This window comes from Rattus norvegicus, chromosome 5 (genome assembly GCF_036323735.1).
Source record: "Rattus norvegicus strain BN/NHsdMcwi chromosome 5, GRCr8, whole genome shotgun sequence".
NCBI lineage: Eukaryota > Metazoa > Chordata > Mammalia > Rodentia > Muridae > Rattus > Rattus norvegicus.
The window spans coordinates 154,857,112-154,877,349 of NC_086023.1; the positions used below are offsets into that span (position 1 = coordinate 154,857,112).

At 42.0% G+C, this 20,238-nt stretch overlaps 1 protein-coding gene across 8 annotated transcripts in view; it reads right to left on the reverse strand.

The window, feature by feature from the left end:
- The window catches only part of Cdc42 (cell division cycle 42), a 38,152-nt gene extending 18,634 nt beyond the window's left edge, over window positions 1-19,518 (reverse strand). For 2 of the 8 annotated variants that reach the window (XM_063288354.1, XM_063288355.1), the window contains exons 1-3: window positions 19,263-19,374; window positions 15,948-16,103; window positions 211-364 (exon numbers count right to left, since the gene is read on the reverse strand). In XM_063288354.1, the coding sequence (XP_063144424.1) occupies window positions 211-315 (105 nt within the window). In that variant the 5' untranslated portion in view covers window positions 316-364; window positions 15,948-16,103; window positions 19,263-19,374. The other 6 variants (XM_039110709.2, XM_063288353.1, XM_008764287.4 and 3 more) reach the window with 5 other exon arrangements.
- Between the last annotated feature and the right edge of the window lie 720 nt (window positions 19,519-20,238).

Below are 20,238 nucleotides of genomic sequence, written 5' to 3' on the forward strand. Positions count from 1 at the left end.
AAGTTGTCCTCTGCCCTCCACACATGCACCAAAGCAGGACAAAGGTATACACATGTTAACACACACCCTGCAAAGTAATAAAGGTAGTGAAATTTAATTTTTTTTAAAGGGCAAAGACAGTCAAAAACTATTTCAGTACACGCAGGCAAAGTTTTTTTCAATGGACACCACATTACAATCTCTTTTACTACCAGAAAGCTTTATACTTACAGTTGGTACATACTCCGACGGGAATTTGTTTGTTGTGTAGGATATCAGGAGACATGTTTTACCAACAGCACCATCACCAACAACAACACACTTAATTGTCTGCATGGCGTAAATAGTTTTGTATCCACTTTTAATATCTCAAACTGATGTTGACCTAAAAAGAAATTAAAGACAACTATTTTATTGATTCCTGTTTATATCCATACTTTTTTCTCTCAAATAGCAATAGGTTCAGCCACTCAAAGAACAGAACCAGCATTACTGCTATGACTGAAAACCTCCACAAAGAACAAATGACAACATGCTTAGAGTGGCAATTACAAAGGTTGTCCACTTGCTAAGTTTCTGGACCTTGTTGTTATTTTAAGTATCATCTTTTAAAGCTCAAAATAGAACAATGACCAATAGATTTCTTTTTCTTTTTTTCCTGAGACAGGACTTATCTGTGTAGCCCTAGATGTTTTAGAAGTCACTCTGTGAGTGGCTTCAAACTCAGATCCGTCTGCTTCTGGCAAGAAAGGTGCTATAAGAAAGATTATCATGGGGGCTGGGGATTTAGCTCAGTGGTAGAGCGCTTACCTAGGAAGCGCAAGGCCCTGGGTTCGGTCCCCAGCTCCGAAAAAAAGAACCAAAAAAAAAAAAAAAAAAAAAGAAAGATTATCATGGGCTGGAGAGATGGCTCAGTGGTTAAGAGCACTGACTGCTCTTCCAGAGGTCCTGAGTTCAAATCCCAGCAACCACATGGTGGCTCACAACCATCTGTAATGAGATCTGATGCCCTCCTCTGGTGTGTCTGCAGACAGCTACAGTGTACTCATATATAATAAATAAATAAATCTTTAAAAAAAAAAAAAGAAAGATTATCATGCAGTACATGAAGTACAGTTTGTGAAAGTTACTTTAGTATGAGCACACACACTATATACAAGACCAAGTGCAGCCCAAAGAACACTCTAAAAAAATAATTCACTGCCCAGCCTTGGAGCTGCAGTAACTTAGGACATAAGTAACAAGCAGCACAGCCCTCATCCATCACCCTCAGAACATGTGAGCATAAGGAACTGGACAATGATCGGAGTGGCCTCTAGTTCTCAGCAGCCATGTCAGCAGCAGATAGCCTAGTTATTGCTAATGGCCTGAAGAGTTTCAACCTACATTTTTTACAATGAAAATATCAGCTCTTATAACCATAGTTATTTGTTTAAAAATATAATTACATGGGCTGGGAACATGGCTCAGAGGGTACAGTACTTTCCACACAAACATGACAACAAGCCTAACCTAAGCGCAGATTCACTGAATGATATAAAAATCAGATGCAGCAGTGATGGTGCCAGTAACCCCAGGGTGCCCGCCCCATCAGGAGGTTGGAGGAAGAAGCTCACAGCATACGTGGTATGCTAAACAGTAAACAAGAAAATCGTCTCAAAAAAAAAAAAAAAACAAAACACCAAGTCAAAGACAAGGACTGACATTCAAGGTTGTCCTCTGATCTCCACAATCACATCAGAGTGTGCTCATGCATGACCACACGTAAACACATACACGAATGCAATACACACTAACACAGACACACACACTTTAGCTTCTCTTACTACAGTCTTTACAAACTATCAATTACAAATGCACCAAGAATTTATTGTACCTCAAGTTTAAGATAAACTTCCCCTCAAAAAAAATTTTTTTAAATCTGGTGTATGTATGAGTGTTTTGCTCATATATATGTCTGTTGTGTGCCTGGTGCCCATGGATGTCAGAAGAGACAGCTGTGAACCACAACATGGGCGCTAGAATAGAACCCAGGTCCTTTACAAGATAAGTGTTCTTAACTACTGAGCCATCTCTTCAGTGGGCCACCTACGCACCCCCAACCCCACACTAATTTTTTGACCTGGGAAATTAAGATATGGAATCTTTGTGTGTTTGTTAATGTGTGTGCGCCTGTGTGCAAAAGTGTAGGACAGCTTCAAGTGTCATTCTGCAGCTGCCATCCAGCTCGGTTTTTGAACAAGGTTTCTCATTAGCCTGATAGTCACAAAGCAGAAGAGACAAGCTTTTGTAGAAAAGTACCGACTTTTTTATGTGGGTTCTGGAGCTTCAACTCAGGTCCTCATGTTCTTTACCAAATGAATGATAGCCTCAAAAGAGTATTAGACTCAACAAATGCTCTCAAAAGTATTTGAGGTAGAGGCAGAAGGATCAGAAGTTCAAGGGCCACATCAGCTAAGAAGCAGCTTAAGGCCCACCTTAGTCCATGAGACTCAGTCTCAAAAAAAAAGCAAAAGCAGCATTTAGACTAGCAAGTAATTAATGAGCAAAAATTCTGATCACCAAAGTCAGTTACTAGTTCAACCCACAACTGTTCTTGGACTGTAACCATGATAATAAGCACCAAGTACTCAGCAGATGTCTTAACTATTCAAGGAAGAGAGGGAGGGAAGAAGGGAAGGAAGGACTGAGGGAGGGAGGAAGGGAAGGAGGAAGGAAGACCAGGTCTCTTGCTGATTGGCCTAAAGCTCACCAAAGGGCTAGGTTGATTGGCCAATGAGCTCAGGGTTCTGCCTAACTCTCTGGTTTCTTAGTGATGAGATTACAGGTACACACCACTACCATGTCCAGCTATTTTCTTTCTTTTTTCTCTTTTTTTTTTTTTTTTTTTTTTTGCGGGGGAGGCAGGTAGGGGAGTGGGAAGTGGTCTTCTCTATGTAGCCCTGGCTGTCCTAGAACTCACTATGTAAAAGAGGGTGGCTTAAACTCACAAAGATTCCCTGTCTCTGCCTCCCAAGTGCTGGAATTAAAGGCATACCTAGCACAGTGACCAGCTTTTTATAACATGGGTTCTGGGGAATCAAACTCATAAGCTTCCTTGCAAGTATTTTAGCAACTGAACTATCTCCCAATCCTCATGTGGTGATGGGAAGATGGCTCAGTTGGTTAAGTGTCAGCAAACGTGCAGTCCTAAAGTCCACCCCCAATACCAAAAGCAGGCAGGCACATCTACATGCATTAGTCCTAGCACTGGGTAGGAGACAGAATTATCTCTTGCTGGACAGTTAGCTTAGATAAATCAGCAAGGGCCAGGTCAGTGAGAGACCCTGTCTCAAAAACAAAGTAAGACGGAAAGGGAGGAAGACACTGGACATCACCTCTGGCCTCACACTTGTGCTCACATTACAGAAGCAGTCCGTATTTACATGCGGGTGTTCTAGAAGGTGTCCTATTTGGTTCTACATCCCTTAACACAGGAGCTAATACAAATAGTCTATCAAGGGCACAACACTGCTCAGGAATTACTGAGCAAAACCAAAAAGTATGACAGAGTCTCACGTATCCTGGGCTGGCCTCATAGCTGGGGATAGATGTCAGAGCTTCTTACATTCTAAGCAACTGAACTATATTCCTAGTTCACATAAAAGTCTTCTATACCTCCACCATAGATACTTTCTTCCCCAAACAGGCAATACATTGTAAATGTTTTTTGAACTATGGGATAAATATAACTTACTGTATTAATCATAAGAACTAACCCTGTATTACTCAAAAGAACTAAGACAAAGAATAATTAAGTTAGATATGAAAGGTATTTTAAGGAACTAATTTCAGCCCACCATTTTATAGGTAAGAAAATTCTGGACTGGGTGTGGTAGCTCACACCTACAATCCCAGTACCTGGGAGGCAGAGGCAGGAACATTACAGCAAATTCCAAGACAGTCTGTTACATACAGCCCTGAGGCTACATGGAGAGAAAGAGGAAAGGAGAAAATTCTGACTTGAATACAAATTTGCCTCAAAACCAGAAAACTAGGGGCTGGGGATTTAGCTCAGTGGTAGAGCGCTTACCTAGGAAGCGCAAGGCCCTGGGTTCGGTCCCCAGCTCCGAAAAAAAGAACCAAAAAAAAAAAAAAAAAAAAAAAAAAAAAAAAAAAAAAACCAGAAAACTAGTATATATGTATCCTAACATTCTTTTCCAACTCTAAACGTTAAACACGTGGTAATACTCGCCTGTCATCTCAGCAAAAGAAACAGTTCCAAGCCCATCTGGGCTATATGAGAACTTACATGTGTGTGAACAAAGCTGCATATATATGTCATTTATAGAGAGTTGTTTTAAACTTTATAGTTTTCAGAACCAGCAGTAAACAGGAATTCTTTAAACAGTCAAAACAAAAATCTGGGCAAGGTAGCAAATGCCTATAATCCTGGCACTCAAAACACAAAAGCAAGGGTATCAGATTTTCTAGGCCATCCTAGCTGCATATCTAAGGCCAGGCTAGTCTACATGAGATTGGAGAGGAAGGGCTCAAATAAATAAGAAAAGGGTATTGAGATACATAGCTCAGTAGTAGACAACGCACTTAACACACACAAAGCCTTGGTTTTAATCCCAACACCCAACAATCTGATACATACCAAACTTTGTACCATACCTAATGCGTGGAACAAAGTTTATACCCACTAGAAACAAAAAGCCTACTGAGTAAAGATAATATGTATTCATCACCTCCATATATTCCTCATTGGCATCACTGATAACTGATGTCTTTCTAGGTAGTAATTTAAAAAGATCAACTGGAACTCAGAAGTAAAACACTGACTGAACTTATATAACCTATGGTTCAATCCCCAGTAGGATAGAAGAAGAGGGAAGGCCACACTGCTACTATCTTAGAATGAGAAGCTGGTTCTGTACCATATACAGGCACAACCCAGAAGTGGACAGCAGCAAGCCTTTCTGGGATAATCCTGAAAAGCTCCGGTGAGAGGAAATCTTCACATTGGGAACAATCTCCAGCAGTGCCTATGGTCATACATTTTGTTTGAAAGGAAAAATGGTCAGGTGTGTGATTATTCACTGGCTGGATGGTCAGGAACTAGAAAGAACATGATTGGAAAATTAGTGAAAAAGATTAGAGAAAATCTCAAAATGAACAAAGGATGTGAACATATTTGTGTTCCCTATAAATGCTCATTAAAAAGCGATTTTAGCAGAGGGGTTAAATAATCAAGTAGAAAGAATGACCCCAATCTCTGCAGTCAGACTTTCTCCAGCCATCCCTGTCATTGCACAATGGGCTCATTAACAGAGTGACCAGGGTGACAGAGATGGAGATACATGAGCTTGAAAACATGGACTTCCACTCACCAAATCTGACCTGGCTACAGGTCCTGCTGAGTGCCAAATCACCCAATAGGACTGAGCCCCAGATATGGCACACAATTCCCCAACTGACCACCATCAATTATCCTAGCAAAACAAAGGTTTTTCTTTAGGACTTCTACTATCTTGTTAATTACAGCTAACCCCCAGCTAACCAAAAACCACAAATTCTTAACTCAAAATAGCAAATGACCCTAACTCAAAATTTAGGGACTCTCAAACTTCCTTCTGAAACGTCACAGGCCAGACCTCTATTATCTGCATTGCTCTCAACATTCCTATCTTCCAAGAGCCTACAGAACAGCTCACCAAGCTTAGAATACTTAATAGCTTTTCCAAAGTCTGGTTACAGGTCTAGAAGCATCTATTGGAGGGCCCTGAAGGACATCAGTATTGTCTTGACTAGCATCTCCTTCAGGGAAAGCCACTGCTGGTTTAGCAGACAATGAAATTAATTTCCCCAGTCAAAGGTGGAAAAGACAGTATTTTAGAGGGTGTGTAGGAGTGCATCTTCAGCTGAGGGTGGGGATTACTTCCTTAGGTGAGATAAACCCAAGAGAAATCTGAGAATTCAAAGTTCTGAGCCTCAATATGGTCCTCCCACATATCTCCATCCTAAATTTCAGAATCTCACTCTATCAATTAATGCCCTTACTTTAACTGTCTGGGACTTGAATTTTCACTGTAACTCAGCCAGTCTTATGAGAACTTTGGTTTCATTTTCCACAATTTGAGAGCTCCGTGACTATAGAAGATTCTCCTCCAGGACACACTTAGAAACCTGTAAGTGTGCATCTAGAGCCTACTACTGAGTTTATCGTTATCCTCCACTATATTCTGAGATGCTAGAAGCGAGCTAATTTTATCACAGAGTGAGGTTTTTTCCTTTACCAATTTATCCAGAGATGCTAGAAAGTTTTATATACAGTCACCAAATCCTTTGTATCTTGAAATTGGTGACTTGGTATAATATATGCATTTGTCTCAAGTTTATAAAAAAATTAGTTCCTATCATGGGTTTTCAGTACTCTCTCAGCTTTCGGGAAAGGTTTCAATAACCTGAGGTGTTGTAAATATTTAAAATATTCACCCTATTCTTCCATTGCTCTAGAACTACTTCTGGTACCAAAATCTGTATTAGGTTCTCTAGAGGAATATTTATCTATCCAGATAGACAAACAGAGGAACAAGAAAGGGTATTTATTAGACTAGTTAGCAAGCTGTGGTCTAGTTAGTCCAACAATGGCTGTCTATCAACAGATGGCCCAAGATCCAGTAACTGTTCATCCACACACCCACTAAAGGCCAGATGATTCAGGTCTTTAGTATACATCAGAATCCTGAGGTAAGCACTCATGCCTGTAAAGGAATGGACTTGCCAGTGAGAACAAGTGGGCAAAGAGCAAAAGCATCTTCCATGTCCTTTATATAATCTGCAACTAGAAGGTGTGGCCTGGATCAAAGGTACATCTTCCCACCTCAAAAAAATGTGGATTGGGAGCTAGAGAGATGGCTCAGCAGTTAAGAGCACTGGCTGCTCTTCCAGAGGTCTTGAGTTCAACTCCCAGCAACCACATGGTGGCTCACAACCACCTGTAATGGCATCTGATGTCCTTTTTTGGTGTGTCTGAAAAGAACGACAGTGCACTCACATAAAATGAAAAAAACAAATTCTAATTTTTTTTTAAAGATTTATTTTATTTATTATATATAAGTACACTGTAGCTGTCTTCAGATACACCAGAAGAGAGCATCAGATCTCTTTACAGATGGTTGTGAGCCACCATGTGGTTGCTGGGAATTGAACTCATGACCTCTGGAAGAGCAGTCGGGTGCTCTTAACCGCTGAGCCATCTCTCCAGCCCAACAAATTCTAATTTTAAAAATGTGAATTAGAGCTACAGAGATGGCTCAACAGTTAAAAGCACTCACTGACTGCTCTCCCAGAGGATCCAGGTTCAATTCCCAGCACCTACATGGCAGCTAACAAGTAGCTATAACTCCAGTTCCATGGGATCCAACACCTTCACAAACAGATATACAGGCAAAACACCATAGGCAGGCAGGCAGGCAGGCAGGCAGGCGCATGTGTGCATGCACACACCCAATAACAGAACTCAGGTAACACCTGCATTTACCTCAGCTGAGGTTGACAGAAAGCAGCAAGGTTACAATAAATGAATCCCTCAAATCTCATGACAAAACCCTAAATCCTGTGGCAATGGCATCAGAAGCCTTTGGGAAGAGGACTAAGCATTAACCGGTGAATAAGATCAACAAGAAAGCACCATCTGTTTACTTGAAAGCCAGCCCCACAAAACCACAACCTGCCAGCACCTGGATCTTTGCACATCCCACCTTCCAGACAATGGGAGCTTAGCTTCTGCTATTAGCTAGTCCTCAGTATTTCTCTATCACAGCCCAAACAAAGACAGCTTCCACAGCAAGGCCCTTCTTGGCTCTAATTTTTTCATCCTTTTTCCTTTGCTCTCCATGCTTTAGGCCTCACATGTATTCAAACATGCCAAGCTGCCTTCCTGAGACTGGAATTGTAGGCAGTTTTGAGTCACCACATGGGTACTGGGAATTGAACCCTGGTCCTCTGCTAGGGCAGCAGGTATTCTTCACCACTGAGTCGACTCTCTAGCCTCCTTCCCACTGTTCTTGCAGATTCTCCCTCACACTTCAGTCCAAATCAATCATCAGGAAATTTTCTGACTATCCAATCCAAAGTCTGTCTCCTCCGGTGTGGTTTGAATGAGAATGTGTTTCACAGGTCAGAACTTTGAAGACTTGGTCCCCAGTTGGTGGCACTGTGTGGGGAGGTTTAGGAGGTATGGCCTTGCAGGAGGAAGTATGTGGGGGGGAGGGAAAGATTACAGATTTCCTAGTTTCCTCATTCTCTACTTCCTGTTTGTGGTTTAAGATGTGAGCTCTGAGTTTATTGCTCCAGACACCGTGCTGCCTGCTGCTGCTATTCTTCCCAGTGGACTTTTAAGCCTTCTGGAACCAAACACCCAAATATTTCCTTTCTCCTGTAAGTGGTATTGGTCATATCACAGCAATAACAAATATACCTCCTTACACTCTATAGCACCCAGTTTATTTTCCCTATAATATGGTTGTAATCTTTAATTATCTTATTTATTTGTACTGCTGCAGTAAAAGAGACAGATCCAACAAGACAGTTCAGTAAATATACTTGCTGCAAAGCCTGACAACTTGAGTTCTATCCCTGGGCCCAGGTGATAGAAGGAGCAAACTGATTCCCTGTGCTATAGTAGGTGCATATTCACTCCCCATTCAACAAAATACTAAATTAACATTCTTCCCATTGTATTCTAAAGGACAAGGACTCTACTCTATGTCCAGAACACCAGCCACACAGTAAGTAGGTATTCACCCACTGAATAAAGCATATGATCAAGCTACCTTATCCCCAACTTTCATTCATTCTAAGTTATGTTCTCTGAAAGTAGCCTCCTCTTTCTCTCTCACACATCTAATATGGAGCAAGAAAATAAATAAATAAAAAGGTTTAATACCTTTAAACACTGTTATCGGTCACAATAATATAATATGGAGCAAGAAAAAAATAAATAAAAAGGTTTAATACCTTTAAACATTGTTATCAGCCAGGCATGGTGGCACATGCCTTCAATATCAGGACTTGGGAGGCAGAGGCAGGCAGATCTGAGTTCAAGGTCAGTCTGGTCTAAGAGTGAGTTCCAATGAATTTTGATTTCTTTAAAAACACCGAAATGGGGTTGGGGATTTAGTTCAGTGGTAGAGCGCTTGCCTAGGAAGCGCAAGGCCCTGGGTTCGGTCCCCAGCTCCGGAAAAAAAGAAAAAACAAAAAAAACAAAAAAAAACACCGAAATGTTTTGTGAATATGTTTTTGTTTTCATCCCAGGTGTGGGATATGGGGCTGCTTCAGACTGTCTACAGCAGCAGACTGCGATTTGCCTCCTGCTCTGGTAGAGGGGTGTTACTATGCCAGCTTCAGACAGTTTACATTTGGAATTCTGGGGACTCTGGAGATGTATAAAAATGCTAGGGCCCTGAGAGGCTGCTGCAGCTGCTGATCCCCACCCCCAACCCCCTGCTGCTGTCCTTGCTGCTGCTGCAGTTGCTGGTTGGTTGCTGGCTAGAGCTATCCTAACTGCAAAGATCAAAACTGCCCCAAGGAACTCAACACCCTTAGTGAGCAGGAAGTCCATTTCCCCTCTAACCTTCCTTCTCTCCTACATAGTGTTGGGGAGTTGGAAAGGATAAAAGTGGAGTAGGATGATAGTAGGAAAAGAACCCAATAAAGTAGCCAAAAGTATGGTTATATTCTAAAACAGCAAGCACTACAGAGAAAGTCTGCCTCAAAAAAAAACCAAAATAAACAACAAAATTACAAATAATAACAATTAGTCTCAAAAATAAATAAACAACTAAAAAATCTGATCTACCAGGACATAAATTAGAAAGTAAACCTCTATTGTAACGGGCTTGTTAGATTAACTACGCAAGTCAGCAAGCTTACTTACAGCTTTTACTTTGGCTTTGTCTAGTTTTGTCTCTTTTTTCAAAAGTTAATTATTTTTAAAAATTTAATTAGTATGGGTGTTTTGCCTGCATGTATATCTGCACCATGTGTGAGCCTAGTGCCTGTAGAAGCCAGAAAAAGGTATCCAATCACCTGGAACTGCAGTTACACTGGGTAAGGCAGAAACTGTCTTCAAAGGCCTTCAGTAACTTATTGGCTACACACACTGCACTATATTATATACAATGCTAGAATGCTCAACATATATCACCTTTACTAGCTTTAAACAAAATTGTTAAATCATTATATTTTCACATTGCTAATATATTATAAACAAATGCCAAAGCTGTTTAAAACAGTAGCAAAGACAGAATAAATAGTCTAGAAAAAAATAAATCTTCAGTTAGACGATGTATCAGGTAAAGGCTGCCGATTCAAAGAAAGCTAAGGGTTGAAACATGGCTCAGATGGTAGTGTGGTTGCCTAGTACACAAAGCTGAGGTTCAATCTCGAGCACCACACAAAACAGCATGGTTGCAAAACCCAAAACCCTGAGCCTGGAAGGTGGGGGAAGAAAACTTACAAGTTCAAATTCATACTTAGCTCAACAGTGAACTTGAGGTCAACCTAGGAGGGAGGAAAAGTAGAGAGGGAGGGAAGACAGCCATAGTGGATGGAGCCTAGGAGACGGCTCAGTAGGTAAAGACATGCTACCAAGTCTTACCCACCTCTTTTTCTCCAAACCCTTACCTCCAACTCACACACCCCCACGTACATTTTATGACAGACTTTTTCAGTCACTGCTCTACCACCAACACTTGGAACTGTGACTGTCACTCAAAGGATACTGATGTTCCTAAATTAAGACAGTGAGAATGGTTTAGATATGCATCAAGTCAAAACTTGTTCCTTAGATTCAAAACTCTTTATAATATATTCCTCTAGCTTCCTGATCTATTGCTATCTGCATAAAGAAACAAAAAGAAATTGGATGCAACAATAAAAGTCACCCTCAGATAAATCAAAGCATATATCCTGTGCTCATCACCTACATCATAGTGTTGCCCAAACAAAGGCTGATGGGAAGGTTGAAGGTGATAAATCCAAGGTATAAAAGGTAAAGAACAAAAGCTAGAAGATACATGGGGTTGTCTTTGAAAAGGGGAGAAGGCACCTCTTTGTGGTAGAATAGGAAAAACACAGAAAAATATGGAGAAGCCAAACAGACCAAGCACAGAAAGCTGAAGGTGCTGGAGATGGAAAGTGTGTGCATTTTTTTGGTTACTATGTACTTCTAGTGACTTGTAATGCCATACCAAACTGCATAAAAATTTACAACTTTCTTTTACATTTCTGTTAAAATACATTGACAGCACACAGAATATTTCACTGTTTTGGATGGAGGAATGCCTCACTAACAGAATGTCTCCCAAACTTTACTGATGTGGAAGGAAAGCACTGGTTCTCGAGAGGAGGGATTCCCCGATGTTGGCACAGTTCCAAACTCAGCACAAATTCAACGATGTGGGAAAACCTGAATTCATTTCTATCTTCCTCCCTTTCCACTATCAATACATACTTAACTCCCTTTTCTTTTCTCAGTTTCCTGTGTGTGGTACGTACATATGTGTATATGCATGTTTCATGTGGACGAAGACACTTGAGGTTGATACCTGAAAACCCTCCTCTATCCCTCCTTCCACCTTTATATACTAAGGCAGAGTCTCGGTCAAACAGAGCTTACTAATGTGCTAGTCTTGCTAATCAGCTTGCTCTGGAGATCACATCTCTTACTTCTCTCTCAAGCTGTATTACAGATGGGATACCATGACCACTGAAAGTCCTCACCCCTGATTTACACACTGAGCTATCCTCTCAATCCCTAAATCCCTTCTAAATTAGACAAAGGTTAGAACCTGATCCACTAAAATTGTTTTGGTATTTAATTTTTATTTTGTGTATGCCATTGTTTTGCCTATACCATGAGTATGTAGCACCCACAGAGGCTTTCCAAAAGAGGGCACTAGAGCCCCAGGAACTAGAGCTGGTATGTAGAGGCTAGGACTAACCTGGGTCCTCTAGAAGAAAAGCCAGGGCTCTTAACCACTGAGCTAGCTCTCCAACCCCCTAAAATTAGTTTTGATAGTGTGTCAAATAAGGTGTTACAGTGACACTAAAATCATGATCTTCAAAAAGAAAAAAAGATTGTGTGTGTGTGTGTGTGTGTGTGTGTGTGTGTGTGTGTGTGTGAGTGATGAATGCACACATATGTGTAGGTGTTCTAGGAGCTAAAGTTAAAGGTAACTTTGAGTCACACAAGTGCTGGTAACCAAATTCTGATACTGTGGAGAAAAAAAAAATCAGCCAGTGCTTAACCCATTAAGTCAGCTCTCTCTAGCCCCCACAGTGGACTTTTAAACTGATAATTCTGCCATTTTCATTTCCTCAAAGTCAAGGTCAACTTATGAAGTCATTAAACAACATGCTAATATGAAATGCCAACCCTCATTGTAAAAATGCCTGTTCAGAGCATCGGGTGACATCACTGTATATAATAGTGGCTTTGACTGTGATAGTACTAAGAGAATCTCAAGGTTTTTGTACACTTTTTTTTAAGGTTTATTTATTTTTATATATATGATACACTGTCACTGTCTTCAAACACACCAGAAAAGAGCATCGGATCCCATTGCAGATGGTTGTGAGCCACCATGTGGTTGCTGGGAATTGAACTCAGAACTTCTGGAAGAGCAGTCAGTGCTCTTAACTGCTAAGCCTTCTCTCCACCCCGTTTCTGTACACAGTTAAAGATTATCTGACCAAATCCTGATTAAAGGATCATCATTCTTAGAAAAAAATCTTAAACAACAAGCCGTTTTGTTGGAAAAATATTAACTGGTATTGCTCTAATAAGAGAAAAGCTCTTGGGGCTGGGGATTTAGCTCAGTGGTAGAGCGCTTACCTAGGAAGCGCAAGGCCCTGGGTTCGGTCCCCAGCTCCAAAAAAAAGAACCAAAAAAAAAAAAGAGAGAGAGAGAGAGAAAAGCTCTTTTCCTAATCCTAACCTAGAGCTTTGAAGTTAAACAAGTGTAGAGCCACTCTGCTATCATTCTCAGAGGATAAAACTATAATCATCCTTATTATCTGGGAGATTGGCTCAAGGTTCCTTACAAACCAAACTCTGAGGACACTCAGGTGCCTTTAAAAAATGGCAGTTATAGGCCAGGGAGATGGCTCAGAAGGCAAAGGTGGTTGCCTCAAAAGCTGGACAGCCTAATTATATACCCAGACCCATTTGGGCAAGAAAAGAGCTAATTTTCTAAATTGTTTTCTGACCTCCACTTATGCACACATGCACATAACACAGTAAATAAATGTGGTTTGTTGTTGTTTTAGAGACCAAGTTTCACTATGTAGTCTGGGTATCCTATAACTCTCAATGGAGACCAGGCTGGCCTCAAAAGAGATTTGCCTTTGCTTCTTCTCAAATGCTGGGATCAAGGCTTACACCACTGTGACCACCAGATTATTTTTTTTACTCATTTATTCATTCATTCATTCATTTACGTGTATGAGTGCTCTATTTGTACATATGCCTTCATGACAGAAGAGGGCATCAGATCCCATTATAAATGGTTGTGAGCCACCATGTGGGTGCTGGGAATTGAACTCACTGAACTCAGGATCTTGGAAGAATAGACGGTGCTTTTAACTGCTGAGCCATCTCTCCAGCCCCTAAATATTTTTTCTTAAAATGGGTTATGTGCTAGGGATGCTGCTTGGTTGACAGAGTGCTTACCCAACATTCATGAAGCCCTGATCTCCAATACCCACATAAACATAGCATAGTAGTATATACCTCTAATCCTAGTATTTGGGAGGTAGAAGCAGAAAAACCAGAAAACAACATGTAACTGCACAATGATTTCAAGGCCTACTTGGGATTCAGGAGACCCTGTCTCAAAGAAATAAATACTAACTGGATAGTTCAGAGGATAATAGTTTCTACCCAATAATCTGAGTTCAATTGCCAGAACCCATATTGATGCCATAAGACAGACCTGACAAAGTCAAAGTTGTCCTCTTAACTCCACATGAGCTGTGACAGGAATGTACCTACAAATACACAATTTTTTTTTTCTTGGAGCTGGGGACCAAACCCAGGGCCTTGCACTTGCTAGGCAAGCGCTCTACCACTAAGCTAAATCCCCAACCCTACACAATTTAATTTTAATCTCTCAGTCTCTCCCTCTCCCTAGCTCTCCCTCCCCCTCTCAAACACACAAACACAAGCGCGCACGCGCGCACACACACACACACACACACACACACTCTCCGATTTTTAAGTCATGTTTACAATTTTGTGCTGGGCCACATTAATAACTATTCTGGGCCTCATCTGCAGCCCCTGCAAGTATTTGGTTCTGTGACAGTGGGGAAAGGGGGGGTGTAAAAGAGATAACAATCTCCACCTGGAATTTTTTTAGGATTCAGAAGATAAGTCTGTAGGAGAGACAGTTACCTGTGAAATAAACAGTTTCTAAAGGTCAAGGGTTTGTAAAAGGGCCTAAGAGATAGTAACAGTGAAAGCAAACACCTACACAGCTCTGCCTGCAGGTAACTAGTCTTAAAAGTAGGTCATGTACATAACTGATACAATCTTCCACACTATGAGGCAGGTGCTGTTACTAGCCTCATTTTTTGTTTCCATTTTTATTTGAGATAGGTCTTATGTAGCTCAGACTGCCATCTAACTCTTACAGCCAAGACTTATGACCTTAAACTCATCTTCCCACCGCCTCCTTCTAAACGCTGGGATTACAGTCGTGAGTTACCTGCCAGGCTCACTAGCCTCATTTTTCAAAGGATAAACTGAAGTCACAAGGTATGACCTAAAATTGCACATGGCTAATAAATGACAGATCAAGGCTTTCAACTCAGTCTGCTTCCAGAATCTATGCTTCTAACCACTCTAAGCAGCAGCAGCTCAAGAACACACAGCAGCAGAATTTAAGCAACAAACGGAAATGAAGAGTCTCAAGAAAATGCTATGTAAGAAGTAGAAAGTGTTAAAGAAAAGTAATGAGCAACACAGCCAACACTCTCTGGTTCTCGCTCTGTGACAGTGTACTAACACTGCAACTAATGCTAGGGTATTAAGTTGTAAAGAAAATGATCATGCTGGGCAGACAGACCTCTTTTAAGATGACTTGTTACTCTTGCAGAAGACCCAGGTTAGTTCCTGGCACGCACAACCAGCAGTAATTCTAGTGCCAGGGGATCCAATCACATCTTCTCACCTTTGTGGACACCAGACACACACAGTTCACATATATATGCACAAACAGACACAATACTTATTCACACAAAATAAATCTAAATAGACACAACACTAATTCTAAGCTGAGCCTAGTAGCTCAGGTCTGTAACCCTAGCTACCGAAAGAAACTGAGATAAAAGTAAGGAAAGTTCAAGGCTAACTTTGGTCACTTAGGAAACTCTAATTTTTAAAATTAAAAACTGATTTTTTTTTGAGACACAGTCTCATGAATTCAGACTAGGCTAGAACTGCATGTCACCAAAGTTGGCCTTAAACTTCCTCCAGATCCTTCTGTACTTTCTAAGGGTTAAGATTATAGGGATGTGCTTCCTTGGCCAGATTAATTATTCTCAACTGCAAGGAAGGATACCATGTAGGTGACAAAACATTTAGAATCTCTTCATGGAATAAATAGTCTGAGACCAATGTCCCAGGGTAACTAGTGAAGAGAAACTCTTGACACCCTAAACTAACACCAGCAGTGGCAGACCAAATGAAATAGCACTAACAAAAAAAGCTTCAGTAAAAATACTTTGGACAGAAGAGATGAGCAACTAAAAGTAGAAACTCACAAGGGGCAAAACATCACATGACCAGGAAACCTGACACGGCACGAGGAAGAAGGGGGCAGGAATAAGCTACTATTTGCAAACACAGTAATACAGGAAGATGAGGAAACTGAGGTTAAGTCTGGATTTGTTTTAGGAGAATAAAAGAATAATTACCAGATGACTTTCTAATTGATGGCAAATTTTCCAGATAGTGCACCTGCAGACAACACTGTACTAAACAGATGGATAAGGTCAAGCAAGAAGAGCTTAGCAAGTTTCAGTTGAGTCTAAGATTTGGATATAGATGACCAGGCACATAAGTAAACAAATCTAAGGAAACAAACACAAGGGCCTATAAGATATGCAGTAAATGAGTAACCCTCAGTCAGTCAGCAAATGTTTATTAAACCCCACCATATGGATGGCCGTATCCTAGGTGCCAGGGATACAGAATAACCATACAAGTCAAAGCCCTGACTTCCCCAGGACTTACTTATGTTCCATCAGGGGAAACTGGCAGCAAACATTTTGCAAAGACTGAAAAGGCAGTATCACAGAAATAAAGAATAGTCCTTTTACATTGAGGACTATAGAGAGCTGTTTATGGGAGAAAAATGCACCCAATATGAATTGCTCCCCTTCATAAGAGATCTTGTAGCCTAAAGTAATTAAATGCTCCTTATCCTCTTAAAAAAAAAAAAAAAAAAAAAACTGAAGCTAAAACAAGAACCATTTAAATTATAGCCCTATAAATCAAAGATGTTTGACCTGTTTCCAAGCCCCAACAATGCTCCTCCAAAAAGACAAAATACAGTTTTCCTTCCCCCCACCAAAAAAAATTTAGCAGTAAAAATAACTAGAAATGTTTCATAGATCTTAAGATGAAGAGTGGGGCAGCATAAATTAGACTCAGTGGGTCATAAAAAAGAGTAAGACTTGGGAGGTGGACATGCTGAGGGGCAGAGGAGGGAAATAGGGATGAGTATGGTCAAAATATAAAATATTTTGCATAGATGTGTGAAAATCTGAAATAAAACAATCTGTAAAACATTTCAAGTGCAAAAATATTCCTAAGAAAACAAATCTTTTGTAAAGATTTGTAAACTTTGTAAACTTGGGGATTTAGTCTTGATGGGCTTACATGGATTACTGGTGCAGGGAATGTGTTTACTAAGCACAGGTACTGTCTCAATATGAAAATATCTTGAATTTAAACAAGTGTTTAACAGAATAGAAGGCAATTTTGGGTCTTGAACAAATTACTGTTTAAAAAATACTCCTTTCAAATACTCAGTTACCAATCTCTTATGTCCTTGCCTTGTCTAAAACTTACAAATTCAAACTAATTGTGTTTTTAATTTTTATTATTATTGTGTGCATTTATGTGTACACATGCATGTGGCAAGAGTGTGAAGATCAGAAGACAGATTTTGTTTTTGTTTTTTCAAGACAGGCTGTGTAGACGAGTCTGGCCTCACACTCAGAGAGTTTGCCTCTGCCTCCTGAGCAGATTCTCTCCTTCCACCTTGGGTTCTGGGGGACCCAACTAAGGCAGTCGGGCCTGTCTGACAAGTGTTATTATCCACTGTACCATCTCACCAGCCCAGACTAGTTCAATAAAAAAAGGGGAAAAAAAATACAAATTGGTACACATGTAAACTTTTTAAATATAGGCTTTAAAAAACACAATAGTAGATAAGTACTCTCCAATTTTATATTCCTAGATGTCACATGAAGCATAACAAATTATTTGGGACGATTCAAGCTCCACACCTACAAACTACAGAAAGCCTATTTGAATCCACCACGCCAGTGTTTAACAAACAATACTGTTTTCTATACAAACGAGCAATAATGGGAAAAGTCTTGTTCAAATACGAGCCACCCTTACAGGGATGTGCTACACACTGGATCTCATTTGTTTTGCAATGTTGAAGAATACTTCAACACTAGTGTATACTATAATCAAAGGACACACAATTCTAGTGATCTAAAAGTATTACTCAAGTTTTTAGGGTTAAAAATTAAAATCAAGGGGCTGGGGATTTAGCTCAGTGGTAGAGCGCTTACCTAGGAAGTGCAAGGCCCTGGGTTCAGTCCCCAGCTCCGAAAAAAAGAACCAAAAAAAAAAAAAAAAAAAATTAAAAACAAGGGTAGCAATTTAAGTAGCTCATGCCTGTAATCCCAGCTCTTGAGAGGCAGAGACTAGAGGGAAGGTCCCTCTAAATTCAAGGTTAACCACCACTACCTATGGAGACCCTGTCTCAAGATAAAAAATCCAAAAGCCATTCTTCATGGTAAAACTAAAGCATGCAACTTTGAAGCTGCAATCCTAACAAAGACAAATCAGGTGTATAACTAAATTCTCTTTTCAGCTCACTCTTCAAACCATGCACTGAATTTGGGTTCTTTACATCAGCTAAGTCACAACTAGTGTGGCAAAGAACTGCTCCTTAAAATTCACCCGAGTACAGCCAAGGGGCCCTTTGAAGTTCATACCTACACAAGTGACTGCAGACAGTGTGTATTCCCTGACCAAAAATACCCTAAACCTAAGATTTTGAACCTTCCGTATTTCAGGTGCATCTCAGGCAGTCTGGAGACAGACAACAGGATTTCAACAAAAAACAAAAAACAAAAAACAAAAACAAAAACAAAAAAAAAAGCCACCTTACACCTTACTCTGAACTGATGTGCTGGGTGGAGTGACCCACTAAGGCCACAAGATGCTGTCTTAATTTGGTGAGCCCTGACTTGTAGGAGTTAAAACTTTCACCCCTTATGCTGCGATGACGTAATCTTCCACACTGAATATCTCCCGGAGTTAAAGGGGTGGAAAGAGGAATTTAAAAATATATAATAATAATAGTAGCAGTCAACAAAGAAATTTTCCTGCTAGTAATGAGGAACTGAGTAAGTGGCCAGGCGGGGTTTCGGGAGGTACTTAGGCAGGTCCCGGAAGGCAAAGAGGCTGGCCCCGTCAGGAGAGCCCCCGGAGCCGCGGGGCAGGAGAGGACGCGGCGCGGGACAGGAGATCGCCGAGGGGCGCAGGCGCAGAGCCGCCCGGTCCGTCACCTCGGCCCCGGCCCGGCCCTGCGGCCGCAGTTCCGCTCCCCTCCCCCGCCAGCCGCAACGCGTCCGCGGCGGAGCCCGGGAAGCAGGAAGTCGAGGCCCACAGCGCAGAGACAGCCCCCGGCCTCCGACCCCGGTCCTGACCATACGTCCCCCCACCCCGCGCCCCGGGGCCTCTAGAGCCCGCGGGCAGCCGGAGGGGGAGGGGAACGTGTGGGATGGGTGTGCCCGGTCCTCTCGCCGCCGCTGACAGCTCGGCCGGGCTGTGCCCTCAGCCGCCGCCATCCCGGGCCGCGCCTCGCCGCCATTCCGGCCCCAAACCTGGCCGCGACCCCGCCTCGTTCCCCTCAGAACCCGGGCCGGCGGGCGCACGCGAACCCGGCAATCCCTCCCTCGCGGCCCGCCGCCCGCAAGCACCGGGATGTCCCCGCCCGCGAGCGTCCACGAGAACCGAGGGAGGACGGGGGACATGGGAAGGGGACCGGGCGGCGCAGAAGACGCTCCCGCAGGGAGGCTACTCGGGCCCCGCACTCACCTCAGCTTCTCCGCCGGGGCGTTGGCAGCACTGCGCGGGGCCTCCTCGGCTGCCGGACAGGGGCACGCGCCTGACGTCAGCACGCAGGGGACGCATGGTTGGGTGCCCGCGGAAGTGGGAGGGACAAAGAGAAAGAAGGGGCTCAGGCGGCCCGGGCTCCGCCCCTTGGCGCGCACGCGCGGGCTACGTTCTTTGCGTGTTCGGGTTTGCTCTCTGCGCCTTTTAACGGTGATTTTATTCGTAATAAAACTATGAACAGAAAATGTGCACAGTTTGTAACTAAAGTTTACTTCTATTCTTGCAACTTTGTAGAGAAAATGTTGTAAATATATTTGTTGTAAACAAATATTTTTGTTTATTTTATTTAGACAGGGTGTCATTATGTAGCCTTTACTGCCCTAGAAATGGCTATGTAGACCAGGTTGTCCCAGAACACACAGCGATCCTACTACCTCTGCTCCCTGAGTTCTGATAATCCCAAGAAATGTACCACAACGCTCAAGCTGTCTCTTTTTCTTTTTGTTTTGTTTTTCGAGCCCAGGCTAGCCTGGAACTCAGAGATCCCCTTGCGTCTGCTTCGTGAGTGCTAGGATTAAAGGTGTGCATCACCATACCCAGACTATCTTTATTGAGCAACTTGAGACAGGGTCTCATTTAGCCCAGCTGGCTTTGAACACAACTGGGTAACAGGTTGATCTTGAACTGCCGATCCTCTTTTTTTTTTTTTTTTTTTTGGTTCTTTTTTTCCGGAGCTGGGGACCGAACCCAGGGCCTTGCGCTTCCTAGGTAAGCGCTCTACCACTGAGCTAAATCCCCAGCCCCGAACTGCCGATCCTCTTGCCTCTACCTCCGAAGTAC